The sequence below is a fragment of the Pempheris klunzingeri genome, chromosome 22, assembly GCF_042242105.1.
Source record: "Pempheris klunzingeri isolate RE-2024b chromosome 22, fPemKlu1.hap1, whole genome shotgun sequence".
NCBI lineage: Eukaryota > Metazoa > Chordata > Actinopteri > Acropomatiformes > Pempheridae > Pempheris > Pempheris klunzingeri.
Genome location: NC_092033.1, coordinates 11,866,948 through 11,882,857, shown reverse-complemented (window position 1 = coordinate 11,882,857; position 15,910 = coordinate 11,866,948). Strand labels below are relative to the sequence as shown.

The following is a 15,910-nucleotide window of genomic DNA, read 5'->3' as shown; positions in this document are numbered from 1 at the left end:
TCTCAGCACCAGGATTAACTGGCCTTCCACCCTCATGAAGGAGAATGAAAGTCTCCTATTTCCCCCCACTGAGAAAACAATGCAAAGTTCACCATAATATTAAACAGTTAGTTCACCCCACACCACACCCCTCTGAACAACGTGTTCCCTTTGTGGAATGTTCTGGGGGGATGCTAAAAAGACAGGAGTGTACTATCATTTGAAGTCAATTACCTGTGTCAAAAGTCAGAGAACCTCAATATTTCTGAGCAGAGATCAGTTAAACCTGAATGGCAAAAATAAATGTTGGTCTTTTAGAAATGCAGTAAATAAATTAAGTTTCATCCCTTAGTAAAATACATCACTTTGAGTTTACAGTGGGGAAATTTAAATCACTTTGGCAGCATCGACTAGTGCTTGTGATCACTTGTATATAAGCAACATTTTTGTGATGTAACATTGAATCATCACAGATTTGCAGCATTTAAAGGGTCCATGAGATTATTATGTAGTTAACATTTTCATATTTGATCCAAATGAAACCAAAATCTTGGTTATCGAAGGCATCAACATTAATGAACAATTTAGCCTAAAGTTAACTAACCTTGGAAGCAGTTTGACAAAAAACAATTTCATCATTTTGACATTCCTCATAGGAAAGTCTTATTCAACAAACAGCTGATAAAAACCAATGCAGTTAACAGCTCCAGAAAAAAAGTTATTAGTGGCCTTTTTTGCTTTAGATAGTTATTGTATTTAAGTGATAAACCTGACTGCAGTTTCCCTTTTTAAAGTTATTGTTAATTAAACTATCTAATCAAAATGTCACATAAGCCTACTCCTAAATTAGCTTTTGTGCCCAATAAACCGGCTTATCCTAAAGCAGCTTGGCTTAGCTAAGTATGGCCAAAAAGCTTTGTTTAGCTGCTTTGCATTTCTTAGCAAGTACAAAGAATGCTTCACCTCTTGCCCTTTTCAGAGGGTTTCACCCCGATCTCTCATAGTTTAAAAAGCTGTGGTTCTTTGGCTTCAACCCACTGAGGTTTAACTCAACCACTGTGATTATTTCTGCCTCTACAAGCAGTAACACGCGATAGTAAAACAAAAATTCCTGCCCAGACTATCCATTGTCAACAGCTGTAACTTTAATGACTGGTGCTGAGTGTTTTAAATTAAGATTTACCTCTAAGTTTTTCTGCATCACCCCCATGAACTTATTATGGGAAGATGTTTTAAATTGATATTTTTTTGGCAGAATTTGGAGCCCTGCATGTTTTTAATTAGCTGTTAGTGAGTCTTTCGCCCTTGGTGGCTCTCGCTCTGGCAGAGCGAGGTGTGTAACATCTTGAGCCCTTTCAGTGTTAGGAAAATATTGCCTCTGCACCGAGCGCTCTGTGACGCTTTCTGCGATACTATCTCCTCAGCTTTGAAGCAGGAGGCTGACGCGACCTCTCTTTTAGAAGTCCCTCTTTATTAAACTCATATCTGCTTGACAGGACACGATGGCTTTTTTTTTTTTTTTTTTTTTGTTCTTGGCAAGTCAGGTAAAAACAGAGTCGTATTTCTGTTTATGTTCTTCATTAGGCGCCAGATGATGCTCTTGTTTCAGATGATACAATGTTCAAAAATACCCTGCTCTTCAAGACGTCAGCCTTATAAGGCAATTCACCTAAACATGGTCAATGCAGAGAGTGAAGAATCGTGGGAAACTCGCCTGTGACTGAGGTGGTTAACTTGTCTTTATTTAAAGTTAAACACTCCAGCCTTTACGTGGTGAACGCACCGAGCAACAGCCTGTGATCAGAGCGAGGAGTTCCAAAGAAAAGGCACTTTTCTTCAAGATAAAAGGCCCCAGCCTCAAATGCATATGCCACGCAATAATGAAAATGTGACTTTAGCCCAAGGCATTGAAGCCAAGCACAGGCAACCTGTTTGTTGATTAGAGGAGGGAACGCAAAGAGAGCTCAAAGAGGGTCAGTGGAGGGGAGGAAATGGAGGGTGTACATCTACATTGCCCCCCACACCCCCTGCTCTGCTCTCAGTGCAGATTGAAAAAGTGATAAATATGCATGAGTTTGGCTTCGACAGTGAAGGCCTTTGATGGTATGGTTGAGAGTTCTCTATCTCTGGAGCAAACAGGCTGAAAATAACTGTCTGTGAATGTTTACTTCGTGTGTGTGAACAATGTGAACTTTTTAATGAGTAGAAAAAGAGATTTTTTATTTTTCTAATGCGGTACATGCTGTACGAACGCGTACTCTGTAGTCGCAGCAGCGCTTTAATTGACTGGATGAAAGTTAAGTGAAATGTGAAGTGGAAATGTGAAGTATCTTCAGCAACAAGTCCGTGTGAGATCACTTTCATAGGCAAATTATTCTTTGCTCAATAGCGATGATGTTATTACTTCAGAGTAATTCGGATAATTAATTCTGATAATCCCATCTGAAAGTGGACAACTTTCAATTTCACATCTTTTGATCACTTACATCTGATAAAAATCACACTTACAAGAGCAATGAGGATTCTGGAGACCCATTTAATCCCAGATTTTTCCAAAATGGCATCTATAAATCATCTGACATCTAACTGTGCTGCATTTTTTTTCCCACAACACTGGATTTATATTGCGTACAATGTATTGTGCTACTTACCAGTGTAGCTAAAACACTGCTGTTTAACCACACATGAAGAGGCACAGTAGTAGTAGTAGCTGTTGTAGCTTTGTTAATATGCAAAGTCAGTACAGAATGTGCAAGAACATTACCCAAATAAAACTGGACCTGGAATTGAATGCAAACTTTTGTCTCCTGACACTTTGGATTCTCGTTACTCAAAATGCTGGCATGTGGTGCCAACACTAATCTTCAGATAATGATCTGTACTCTGGCACTAACTCGCTGCTGCGTGCTTGCTTCGATAGGAAATTGCTATGGTGAAGCTACTCAAGAGAAGCCTCCAAATTCAAAAAGTCAATCTTGAGTTTCATTTTGAGATCTCTCAAACTCACGGGCTCACGCAGAGGGGCCTAATTTGGAGTTCTTGTTTTGATCAGAGAGAGCTAAATGTGGGCTTGTGCGAAGCGTACGTCTCTCTTGAGTTTAATTTAGTAGAAGTGGGAGAAAACGTCTCTCATCTCAGTGTGGAAACGAGCTAATTTGTATGTTTTCCTCCTCTCAGACCTGCAGGCGTCCCAGTCCTTTGAACACTACAGTATATCAGACAAGGCCATGGACTACAGGATCCTGCACATGGACGAGGACCAGGACAGGATGTATGTGGGCTGTAAAGATAATGTCCTCTCCGTGGACATCAACAACATCACCCATGGCACGCTTAAGGTCAGCAGATGCTTATTATTGAGGCCTGTAATTAACATTGCTTGCATCTTACATCTGTCTTCTCTCACCATGGCAAAGGAGAAAATAAAATGTTTGTCAAATTGAACATTGTAAGGCACATCACAAAACTGCTGCAGTGGTTTTATTCTAATCTGTGCAATGATATGCAAATTACCATACATTTGCCACGATCAGACCAATTTTAGGGATATTCAAAAGAGGCATAAAAATGCTAGAGCGCTCTGATAACTGATTCTGCATGCAGTGAAGGAGTTATCTTCAGTGTAATTGACAGGCCTGAAGTGCATAAACAGATGGGAAAGCATTTAGGTTCCCCCAGGGAGTGCTGCACCGCATCCATTTTTCCCTAGCAAATTGCTTGATATATTCATTGAGCTAGACCTTTTAAGCACCTCTCCTGGGTTTCAAAACACACATTTTCCACAGATGGTGGCTGGCTGTAATCACTGACACTGAAACTTTTAGGACATTTGTTTTCCGCAAATGTTGGGTGTGATTTCTGTCTGTGTAAACAGGATATGATCAAACCTCAGTATGGGCATATGCATGTTGTATCTCTTTCTCTCAATCTGCTGCCGGTTTGCTAGGATCGCTTCCACACTTGTCGCTTGTTTAAGTGCTGTCTTGTTCTTTCCACCAGGTGTTCTGGCCTGCATCTGCAAGCAAGATAGAGGAATGCCAAATGGCAGGAAAGGACCCCACGGTAAGAACCCTGAACCTTCCAAGACTCTCATCTTGGACCTCAGAGGGTCTTATAGAGTAGAGTTATTAGAGTTATAATAAATCATGCAAATTATAAATAAATAGAAATACAGATATAAATGCTTGCAGCGCATGAAGCTGCTAATATTTACTGTGCATTCAGTAAATATCTTAACATTTGAACATTATCACACACCACATTTTTTGTTCAACACATGTGATAAACACACCTACTGCACATTTTAACTTCACTTTTATGTTTTCCTCATGTGTAAAAGTCTGTTTTCTGTTATGTCAGATTTTTTTTTACATTTTATGATTCTCTTTAAAGCAAAACTATGTAACTTTTGGAAGAAATAATTAACATTATAACACATTCTCCCTCTTACAAAATGAAAAAGTTGACTTCATAGTAATGAAATGCACCGCTGATCATCTGAATGCACTTAGAGGTTTCGCTCTGACTGCCTCATTTGCTCTGCTATGACCAGAAGCTTATGATGGCTAATGTTAGCAAGCTTCAGGATGAATATTACTGTGTAATTGGGTGAATATTCCTTTATAAATGGACAATACTGATTCAGTTTGCTGACTTCACGACACTTCTCCACTGTTGCAATAACATTTTAACTATCCCACAGTCATTTGTAGCCATACTGACTGCTGTCTAGCAAAGGAACAGGAAAAGCCTATGAAAAAACTATTGGACCATGCGACATAAAAAAGAATACTGATCACATTTTTGTGTATAATCAGATCACGTGGTTCTTTTGTTTGTGGAAACTACAACATTACACATGTTCACTGCACATGTTCTGCTGAGACAGGAATAAAGCCATGGACAGTGGTGTAGTAAAAGTAATTTCTTCATCACAGTTATCTAGCTGCAGCACATCTGTGATGGTGCATACACGGTCCCCATTAACAGTAGCTAATACTGAGGTTGTTAATGGTAGCGAGCCTTACAAATTACATATGAAACTGACATGATTAAAACAATAAATCAGAAATAGCCCTTGTGCTTGTCTGCCATGGTGATGGTCAAAATCTAGACTTGAGGTTTTGTCAGCTGTTTTCAGTGGGAACTGTTCGTGCCACCTCCTGGGATTTTCCATCCATCTGTGAGCTTGTGTCAGGTCCAGCCACATGTGCAGCAGGCAGCAGATGTCTGCAGGGTCACAGACTGGCCCGGAGTCCTCCTGGCATCGGAACAGTTTGTCAGGGCGAGGCGTGGGAGGATGGAGGGCCATGGAGCGCCGTAGAAAAATAAACCAGAATCAAAGCTCATTGATGCAGAGATTTCATAACCCAGCCTGATTTTTGAGCAGCACTTGTTAGCTGAGATTTAATGAAGACTTACAGTAGGACTCAGAAGAGTGATTCCTCCTCCGCCTCTGTTTACCCCTAATTGGGTTGGTCTACATGAGCAGTTGCCTATAGATACTGCAGTGGGGGAGTAGAGAGCAAAGTTTTTAAAGAAGAAGCCTCCTAAGCAACTTTTTTTTTTACATAAATTGAAACCCTAATTTTCAAAGTAAGAGTCACCATAAAAAGCGGCACACCACGACCAGTGCTGCATGATCGTCCTACATTCTCCACCACGTCTCCATCCCCTGACAGCAGCTGGAGTTATAGAGCGAGGGTTTTGTAAAACATGCTGTTGCTGAAATAGAGAAGAAGCTGTTTCCAGTCTCTGAGTGATTTGTGCTGCTCTGAGTCACAGACCGGCTCCCACAAATATTTGTGTGAGCCATCTCTATGTGGAGCCACTCAATGGGCCCTCCTTCCTTCTGGCATCCCTTTTTTTTGACTTGCAACTCTGCCAGTTTCACCTCTTAAAAAAAAATCAGTTTCTCTTTTGGTCTTACTATTTTTTCCACTTTTCTTGGTCACTCTTTCCATCTCTTGGTTTCTTTTTTACCGCAGTATATTTCATTTTCTCTCTACCATAATGCTGCCCTCCTTACTCATGGGTTTCTTCACTTAAATCAGGGCCCCCATTCCCTCTGTTATGGTTACCCTTCCCATCTGTTTATATTAAGTTCCTCTCCTCCGATTGAATTTGTGGTCAAGCCGGGATCCACAGAGCGACCGTGCATTGTTTGCGCCCGAGGGTGGCATCTAAGCAGAAATATAGACCAACCAGGTTGTGTGTTTGCTGCCTGCTCTAAAGCCTCCACTTTAAACCCAGCGTGATCACCACTTGAACTTGAGGTCGTGAGGCCGGATGCTGTTTATCTGGCACAGTCACGAAGGCTGCCTGTCTTGGGATAGAAAACGTAAGAGGAAAAATCAAACAGGATGCGCCTTCATACATGTGTGGCTCTATGAAACTTGACATCATATATGGATGCAGACCCTGGACCCAGCGGGTGTGTAATGGCATGAATGGGTGATAAAAGTGAGGAGAAAGCAAGGGAGATAAAGAGGAGGAGGATAAATATCAGAGATGGGTGTGTGACGGTGAAAATTCAGTTGTTTTTCGTCGATAGCTCTCAGAGGAGCCGTGCACTGACCGTGAGCTGCGGCAGCTGCCATTCCTGCAGCCATGGCCAAGTTCCTGACGGCTCCCTGGATACGTCTTCCTCTCCTCCCCACTTCTTTCCTCTCCCTCTTCCTTTCTGCAAGTTCAGGCTTAATTAGCCACAAAGTACAGCACTCCCGTTGCTGCCTTTTGGGTTGGAGAAGCGAAAACAGAGACAGAGGACGTTCAGTGATCGGCCTCACCTTGATATATCACATATACCACTGACGCTGTTTTTCCAGCAGCCTTAATACCAGACCAGTGAGCTCTCGGGGACTGTTTGATTGTGCGGCATGTGATTGTCTAACCGTCATAGCATGTTAGATAAGTTTGAATAACTCCCTCATATGGAATAGGATACTTCAGGAGAGATAAACAAGTTCTGTTCACCTTGGCTGTATACCAGGAAATAGACTTAATCCCCTGTTATGTCTGTTTCAGTGCATCATGTCATAGCTGAGGTTAGAAAATATGCAGTAATAAACAGTTATTATTTTTTCCAGCACTGTAATGGATTGTGTGTTGCTAGTCAGACCGCCAGTTTAGTTTTTCAAAAAGTAACCAGTGGGGCTAAATGCTAAGCTATTGTAACCGTACTACAAGTGAAAAACAATATTTATGGATAGTTAGCTAACATTAGCCAGCATAAGTAACTGGTCATACCAGACCAACTAAGGCTGTAGCAGCAAAACTCCTGAGTGGATTAAATTGATCAGTGGTGCATGTTCTTGCCTATGGATGCAACTTTTCATTTGTAATAGGAACAATGTGTTGTTTCTTCTCTCATAAGTTATAAAGTGTTGCTTTAAAGTCTGGTGCAACAACGATCCTGATATACAAGGTTCCTCGTAACAATTTCCTGCAAGTTGAATCGCCTTTTTCATTGTTCCTTCTCATCTAATGAACATCTCTTTCTGTGATTGTCTGTATTTTCCAGCACGGCTGTGGGAACTTCATCCGGGTGGTGCAGCCCTATAACAGAACTCATATGTTTATGTGTGGCAGCGGAGCATACAGTCCCGTCTGTGTGTACATCAACAGGGGCCGCAGGCCAGAGGTGGGCACATGATGACAGATTCACTCCGCTTCATATAAAAGCTCTTGACAGTATAAACCATGTTTTGGGGACATCAACACACCTATTACTGTTATACCATTACTGTACATTAAATCACTTGATGAGGACAGGCTGCTGAATGATACTACCTCCCTAAAGAACACCCAACACCTCTAATCCTACATCATAAGTATTTAAACTGCATGTGTGGATATACTATTATTAAATTTTAAATAATGTCAATGGGGTTTGGTGATGGGACAGTTTGTGGAGCTACATATTATGACCAAAGATAATGCAGTGGTTCCCTTGAGTTTAATTCAAAAATAAACCTTATTACATCAACTATAATTGAGTTAATGTCCGTAATGTCACTGCTCAGCTGGGACAGTGAGTCATAACTCTCCTCCTCTTATGTTGCTCACTAAAACCACTTTTAGTGTTGACTCTTGAAGTCACTCTTGAGCGCATTGATATCCAAGTAATGGGAATACTGCCACCCAGAGCAAGTAAACAAAAATAATTTTCTGTGAGAGATTAAAAAAAAAAATGCCTCAAGGGCATGTGGGTGTAGAATTTTGTTTTCTGATCAAATCACATTTGATCATGTGATTGATAGCTGCAATAATATGAGGCAGAATATCTTCGCACTCTCTCTACCGGAAGGAATATATTAATTGCTATAATTTCATCACAGTTTATCTTTTCCTGACATGAAATTCATATGCAACTTCAGGTAGCAGGAGTATGAGTGATCTACTAAGAATTTAGAAGCCGTAGAGTCAAACGTTGATAGAGACTCTCGAACTCTATATGGGCAAAGTTTTTATGTACTCAGTTTGATGCCACATGAGAGGAGATGCGGAGGATAAGAGAGAGAAAATGACCCTCTGGTGTCAGGGATGGAGGCTGATTTCTGGCGGCGCCGCTCTCATCTCCGGCCACACGGCTCGGTAAGTGAGAGCAGGGACGCCCTCCAGGAGAAAAGTGCTCACCGAGTGAACAACATTTAGCCACAGACTGCCGGCCGCTGCCAAACACTAATAAGCAGAGCGAGAGAGCTCCCACCCAGGCTCTTTCCGCACTGCGGTGCCTTTTGTCATTTGGGGTTTGTGTTTGAAAGGCAGACTGCTCTGTTTGCAACTTCTGAGCTCAAACATGTCAGTGTCTCAAGAAAAGGGATCTGTTAACTATAACAAGCTGCTGGAGAGGGAAGCTGACACAAAGCTCAGTGTGGACCTTTGCTCCGAGAATGTGCCCCAGACTATTATGTTGTTTAGAAACTTGATAGGATGGCAGCAACAGACAGGTTATCTGCATGTGTCAGTGCTGTTTTGTAAATGCACTCCGTCTTACTGAGTCAATTTGTCTCTTATTTAGTCTTTAAATCTTTTTAGCGTGTGGTAACTCCATTCAAGTTAGACAACTTATTTTAGAAATTCCCCAGAAACGTTTATCAGTACAAACAGTTCTCACTTATAAGAAGAAAAATATAATTTTAATGATCCCCTCCAGAAATGTTTTAGGGCATATAAAAATCCTGTGATGTAACTATGAATACACAAATATATATTTTTTTTTCAAAAGTTGAACTGTCTGATGAATCCTTTTTAAGTGCGTGTGTGTGGTTTTCAAGTTTCCACATCACACTTGTATAATCTTCATATTTGACATGATTACGTGATTAACTTCCAAACAAGTTGTGATGTCACAACGTACACATCCTTAAAGACAAGCACGGAGAAACTTTCCTTCTTTGGCAGATTTATGTGAAACATCCTTTAGTATTAAACCTTTCACGCACATCATTCTTCACTAACGATGAACAAAACCTATTTTTAAATGGATGGGGGCTTTAATGGTTCATTGCAACATAAGATTACTTGTTAAAATGGATTCTTTGTGCAGTGTAGTGTTAATGACAGAAAGCACCAGATGGATTCAGTCCACTTCCAGCACGTCTTGGCGAACAGACGTGTTGTTCCTGGAAAAATGCTCATTGGTTGACGTCACTCTCATCCCATTCAAGGAAGCTGCATTGCCACCCTTGGTCAGATCTAAATAGGATCGGACAGGAGGCTCTATCATTTACCCAGACTTCTGTTAGAGGTGCTTGGACCGTCCAGACCTCCACCGGGAGGGGGTAGAAACTTGGCAGTCCTTCCACCTGAGATTGAGCGATGGCTATCCAACATATTAGCAGGGAAATTCCTCCTCTCTTCCCAAATGGAATGTTCTTTTTACTGTCCCACATGGGCCAGTTAAGGTAGACCAGACCTGGACTGTTACTGTGCTTCCTTAAACCCAAAAGGGAAGGAAAAGTGAGTAGGACTACCATGTGGGACCTTAGTACGCTCATACATGCAGTTTTATTGTGGTAGAGGCCACCAGACAGAATAATTTATCATATAAAACTGTCTCCAAATTCTCTGACTTCTCTTTTCTCTGTGACAGGAACAAGTATTTCACATTGACTCCAGGACCGAATCTGGAAAAGGGAGGTGCTCCTTCAACCCTCAAGTGAATACAGTCTCCGTCATGCTCAGTAGGTGCCTCCTACCTCCACCTTCATGCTTTCTGCCTCTTCAAATACCTCTACTAAAAAAGAAGAAATTAAAGTTTTCTTATTTTTCTCCACAAGCACAGCCCCCTTCATTGGCATTCTTCAACATTTTTGGTTTTGAATGATGTGTGAACTGAAATTTGATTGGGGCAGTCTGTGTGTGAGTGGTAACTAAAAATAGTTCACTCCAGCTCCAGACGACCTGTCTTGGCAAATGCCCACATAGAAAAATGGACTCATAGAATCACCATAAGTTAATTTTCTTTCCACAAAAAGTGAGGAGAATTCAAATGCCAGCTTGAGTTTTTAATGCACACAGAAGAAGCCAACCTCCTTCAGGTCAGGCAGCACCCTCCCCTCTCCCCTGCCCTCTTTCCTTTGATCTCTGATTGGTCGAGGGGTGTAGGGTTGCTGTTGACACGGCTAAAGGCGACACGCTGCACCCTCAGCTCTGCTTTCCGACACCTGAGCATGGCCATGTCAGCAGCAGCTTTGCCAGCTAGTGAGCGCCTTCAGAGATGCCCAGGAGGGAGAAAGGGGGGAGGGTGGGAGATTTGGATTGTGAAATAAACTAAAGGGTGGGAAGGTAGGTGCTCTGCCAAACAGAGTCGAGGTCAAAGACAAAGCCGTGGCAGCAGAGATGCAACACTCCGATCTTGAGAGGACAATCAGAGGCAGTGTCTGGGCTCGATAAAAATCTTTCCTTCATCTCCCCATCCTCACATTTTGGATCCTCTGTGGCCATCTGAGTGCTGTCGACACTTGCTCCTTAGCAAGCCAGCTTGGATGTGGGCCACATACCCCTATTCCTCTCCAAGTTTGCCCCACATCCTCTAAAACACATGGTGTGGAACACATGGATGATGAAGTGAGAGTTAAGGAATGATAAAAAGCATGAAGAGACCTGTGGAGAGCACAGCCCCTCTTATTAGGACACCCACACACTCCTTTATTTCCATTCATAGAAGAAGCATAACATTATTTATCACTCACTTAATAAAATGTGTATTATCCATATTATCTCAGTTGTCTGAGGCTGTGTCAGTATTTTCTTGGTTTTTAGAAGTACAGTACTTTTTTGCCTCTTTTTTAACATCTAGACATTTTGTGAGCATATTGTTGAATTGTTGCGTGTGTGCATTCCTCCAGACCAGGAGCTGTTCTCAGGCATGTACATTGACTTCATGGGGACAGATGCTGCCATCTTCAGGAGCCTGACCAAGAGAAATGCAGTGCGCACAGACCAGCACAACTCCAAGTGGCTTAGTGGTGAGCACACCAACATTCTCTTAAGCTTTTGAATGTGTATAAATATTTTGATTCATTTTCACTGATGAGATGTTTTCTTTTCTTTTAGTTATACATACATTGTAAAAAGTATATTTTCCTTGCTTTCATTTAGAGCCAATCTTCATTGATGCCCATCTGATACCAGACGGAACAGACCCCAATGACGCAAAATTGTATTTTTTCTTCCGTGAGAGGTTAACGGACAACAGTGGAAATACTAAAAATATTCACACCATGGTGGCCAGAGTGTGTCCAGTGAGTGCTTTTGTCTATGCCTAAATAGATCAACAGTGTATGTTTTGTGGTCTCCAGTTGCTATGTGTAGCTTCTGTCTGCAGAATGACATCGGGGGACAGCGGAGTCTGGTGAACAAGTGGACCACCTTCCTGAAGGCCAGGATGGTGTGTTCAGTTCTGGAGGAGGACGGCACCGAAACCCACTTTGACGAACTGGGTAAGTAAATCGATGGAACAGGACAGGAAGGATATTGATGTGCTTTTACATGTTTTTTTTTTATCTCCCTTTTATTTGTTTAGTGACTTCCAAGCTCCGTTTGTCATGGTCCACGAAACAAGTTTGGATTTTAGAAAATACAGAGCCAGAGACAATCCTAATACCCGAAAGCTCATTATTTTTGTTCCAAGGTTTTGAGCAATTGCTTTCTCCATAAACAATCCGTGGAACCTCCTTTATTTGGTCTGGATTAAAGCTGTAGCTCTTTTATCAATTTTCACAATAGCTCCTCTGTTGTTTTTGGTTAACTTGTATTCCTTTCTGAGCATATTATTCCATTCCTGTCTGAGCTTCAGCCTAGGACCTGCTTTTCCAGTTAGCTCATCAAGCCAATCCATCTGTCAGCATGTGCAGTTATTAATTCATGCATTCATCACTTTTTGGCAATCTCACCTGACGGATGAGGTGATACGGAATAAAGGGAATTTGTTGAAGGTATTAAATATGTATTTGTCTGTGAGTGTACATATGTGTTTTCCCTTACAGAAAGTATGTTTTTGCTGGAAACCGATCAGCCCAAGGGTCTGTTGGTGTTTGGAGTCTTCACATCCACAAGGTAAGACCAACGGCGATGAAGCCAACTGTAACATTCCTGCAGGCCTCAGCGGTTATGTTAATCACTGGCTGGATATCAGCAGGAGGGGGTGTGCTTGTCAAAGGGCTGGTTAGATAGAGACGTCATGTGTCGTGTTGCAGGGTAGCTCCTTCAGATGATGAACTATCAATTACAACGTGTCCTGGTGGCTCAACCATATGGCCTTTGATTTGATGATCTTTCTGTCTCATCGCAAGCAACAGTGCATGGCTTTTTCAGTGCATGAGCTATATTTATAGTACACATTGATACAGAATATGCATTACATGATATGCATTGTTGGATGTGTTCCACAGGCACGGAGTAATAGTACACAGCAGGATTTTTGAGCACAGGCAGAGTTTCATTATTGTATTTTTCAGAAACCAGAGCCTTGTTCATCAGGTAGCAGAGGAAAAAGGACAGAGTGGAAAGATGGTCACCTTACTCTTTTCATTGTATTTTAGAATTCAAATAGTGAACATTCGACAAATTCAGACAGACAAGCAGATAGACCAACTGATAAATGACTGTGAACAGTTTATGTTATTTATGTACTCTCTATTGAAAAAAAGATTTGTAAAAACCAAAGTGGTCACTTTTGACCATATTTTGGGAAGTGTTCCAGTGAAAATAAAAGAAAAAGATGAAGGAAAAATCAAAAAGAAATTATTCCCAGTATTCTATCAATACAAATAAAAATACCAATTGGTTTATTTATGCCTTTCGCTTCTATTATTGAAATCCTTATAATAGTATCTAATGTAATTTGACAACCATGAATCTCCAAAATGTCTCCTTTTGATGAGCTAAGAAAAACAGCCCTTCAGTTCTTCTGACAAATTCAAAATTTGGAGATTAGTGGTTTTCTTTGGACAGCAATGATTAAAGGAGTAATATATTAAGTCATATATGAATATATGTAAAGTAAATATTATGCTCTATAAGGCTAGTAGCTCATCAGTTAATCCCAGAACCTCTAAACATGGTAGAGTTTCTACTACTTTTAAAATGAACATCATGTAAACATCATGATCTTTGACATAAGAAATGAAGGATAGAAAGAGTTTATCACACACTATCTAGACCTTTGTGGTAACTGAAGAAAACCACACTGAATAAACACATTAAACTGTTCTCATTCAGCCAAAAGTCACGGCCAGCAGGGCTACATGGCAAGTTAGAAGAATGGTCACTTGATCCGGCTGTTCTGATCTCTAATTGGGTTCGTCTGGTTAACCCAGGGTGACACTGCCGCAGGCCCTCCATCCACTTGTTACCTCAGGATCATAGAAAGGCTACAGTAATGTATCCTGGCTCAAAGAACACAGCCAAACCAAACAGAAAGGTCCTTGAGGTCTCTTAGCTCAATGTCTCCACGCTGTGTGTCTCCACTTTGCACAATATGCTTCTGTTCCCCCTTTTCAACAAAGCCTCTTTTATGTCTTAAGCAGTGTAGTTTTAAAGAACTGAGCCAAACCACATCAGATCAATGAGGGGGAAAGAGGTGAGCAGCATTTCAGGCTGCATGACTCAAACATCCCCAGAAACAGATCTTCCTAAACAACTGCAGAATATTCTAGCTGGGTGTGTCTCCAGGTTTTGAGCACAGAAGGTTCCTGTGTTTCATAAAAGTATGCATCTCATTTCCACAGTTCCGTGTTTAAAGGCTCAGCAGTGTGTGTGTACAACATGGCCGACATCCTCACCGTCTTCAACGGGCCCTTCGCTCACAGAGAGGGGCCAAACTTTCAGTGGGTGGCATTCCAGGGGCGCATCCCTTATCCAAGACCCGGAACTGTGAGTTCATTTCTATGCCATTCATTCATTCATTCATTCATTCATTTAGTGAGTCATTACTGCAGTACACGATTCTAAACCAAAATTTTACATAAAATATTCATCTTAACCAGAAAAGTAGTAGGGAGAAGTAAAATCTTGTATTACCAGCGTCCTTCTTGAAAAATGAATAAATAACATCAATGATTTAAGAACCTTTTGCTATCAAAGGAATGACAATACAGCTGAAGAACATTCATATGCAAACAAGTAAAATATACAGAGGCCCTAATATGGGCCCTTGTGTGGCTCCATATGTCATCTTCATATATTCAGATCAATTATCAACAACTCTACATATTGTCTGTTATCTTAATAAGTTCCATTTCTAAACTGTCCCTCATTAAGAAATGCACACACTGTCTTTTGTGTTTTGGGACTTCATTGTCACAGACTGGGGAATGAACAATCAGAGGGATAAAATCTGTGGGATAGGATCTAAGAATGTCGTTCTTTTAACCTCAACACACTCACTTACTTTTGTTTCTTCAGTGTCCTGGTGGAGCCTTCACACCTGACATCCACACAACAAAGGAGTTCCCAGACGACGTAGTGACCTTCGTACGGAACCACCCAGTCATGTTCAACCTTATCTACCCAGTGGGGAGGAGACCTCTTGTGGTCCGGACCAACGCTGACTACAAGTACACGTCAGTGGCAGTGGACCAGGTCATGGCTGCCGATGGCAACTATCAAGTGCTCTTCCTGGGCACAGGTATGGTTGAAAACAGGTCCTGCAGATTCTACCAAAGTCCAGCCAGCTTTGAGGGTTTTTAAGCAAAAATCAGAATGTTTAATCTTGAACAACTGTTCTGAATCAAAGGATTATCAGGATAATGATCCAACTGCCTTACTTCAAGGTGTGATATTTGCTCAGAAGCACATGAGACATGACAACTGTTTATTGGATTTTTTTCTGCCACTTTCACTTTATACAAACCACCAGAAAGCATTTGTGCACAGCTATGGAGACTGGGATGGATAAAGAAATGTAAAAAATGTCATTCAGATGTAACATCTCTTTTTTTGCAGGTAGGGTTCGTGCAGTTTGACTCAATTTCTAAAAATAAGCTTCAAAAATAATACAAAAATAGAAATCACTCCTTTAGTATCACAGAGAAAGTCATATGAGATTCAATAAATATGATGAATTTTTTGAGTGAGTCAATCTAACCATATAGAAACCACAACCTAATTTTGGCATGAGCATTAGAGCCCAACTGATACTGGACTTTTTTTTGCCTGATATCAGTGTTTGAAAATGTAAAGAATCTGACAATTGAAGAAGAATAGAAAATCTTTTTTTCCCTTCAGTTTCGCAGGTAGGGTGAAAAAATGCTCACGATTTCTTTATATAAACACCCATTTCTATTTAAGGATGTGTTAAAGAAAATTGAGTGCAACATTTTCCTTTTCAAACATGTCTTTGCAGTTTTCCTGCCACAGATTCTTGTTTAGCTCATATATACGCAGATGCAGAAAGATCTATTATAAGCTAATACTGGCTCGG

The 15,910-nt window shown here is 41.0% G+C and overlaps 1 protein-coding gene across 1 annotated transcript in view; it reads left to right on the top strand.

Annotated features, from left to right (window-relative positions):
• The window catches only part of sema3c (sema domain, immunoglobulin domain (Ig), short basic domain, secreted, (semaphorin) 3C), a 41,448-nt gene that overhangs the window by 17,641 nt on the left and 7,897 nt on the right, over window positions 1–15,910 (top strand). Inside the window, exons 3-12 of the mRNA XM_070853532.1 lie at window positions 3,157–3,317; window positions 3,979–4,041; window positions 7,502–7,621; window positions 10,076–10,166; window positions 11,334–11,453; window positions 11,587–11,729; window positions 11,813–11,927; window positions 12,474–12,543; window positions 14,217–14,361; window positions 14,893–15,115. Coding sequence (XP_070709633.1) covers window positions 3,157–3,317; window positions 3,979–4,041; window positions 7,502–7,621; window positions 10,076–10,166; window positions 11,334–11,453; window positions 11,587–11,729; window positions 11,813–11,927; window positions 12,474–12,543; window positions 14,217–14,361; window positions 14,893–15,115 — 1,251 coding nt within the window. The remainder of the gene's footprint in view (window positions 1–3,156; window positions 3,318–3,978; window positions 4,042–7,501; window positions 7,622–10,075; window positions 10,167–11,333; window positions 11,454–11,586; window positions 11,730–11,812; window positions 11,928–12,473; window positions 12,544–14,216; window positions 14,362–14,892; window positions 15,116–15,910) is intronic.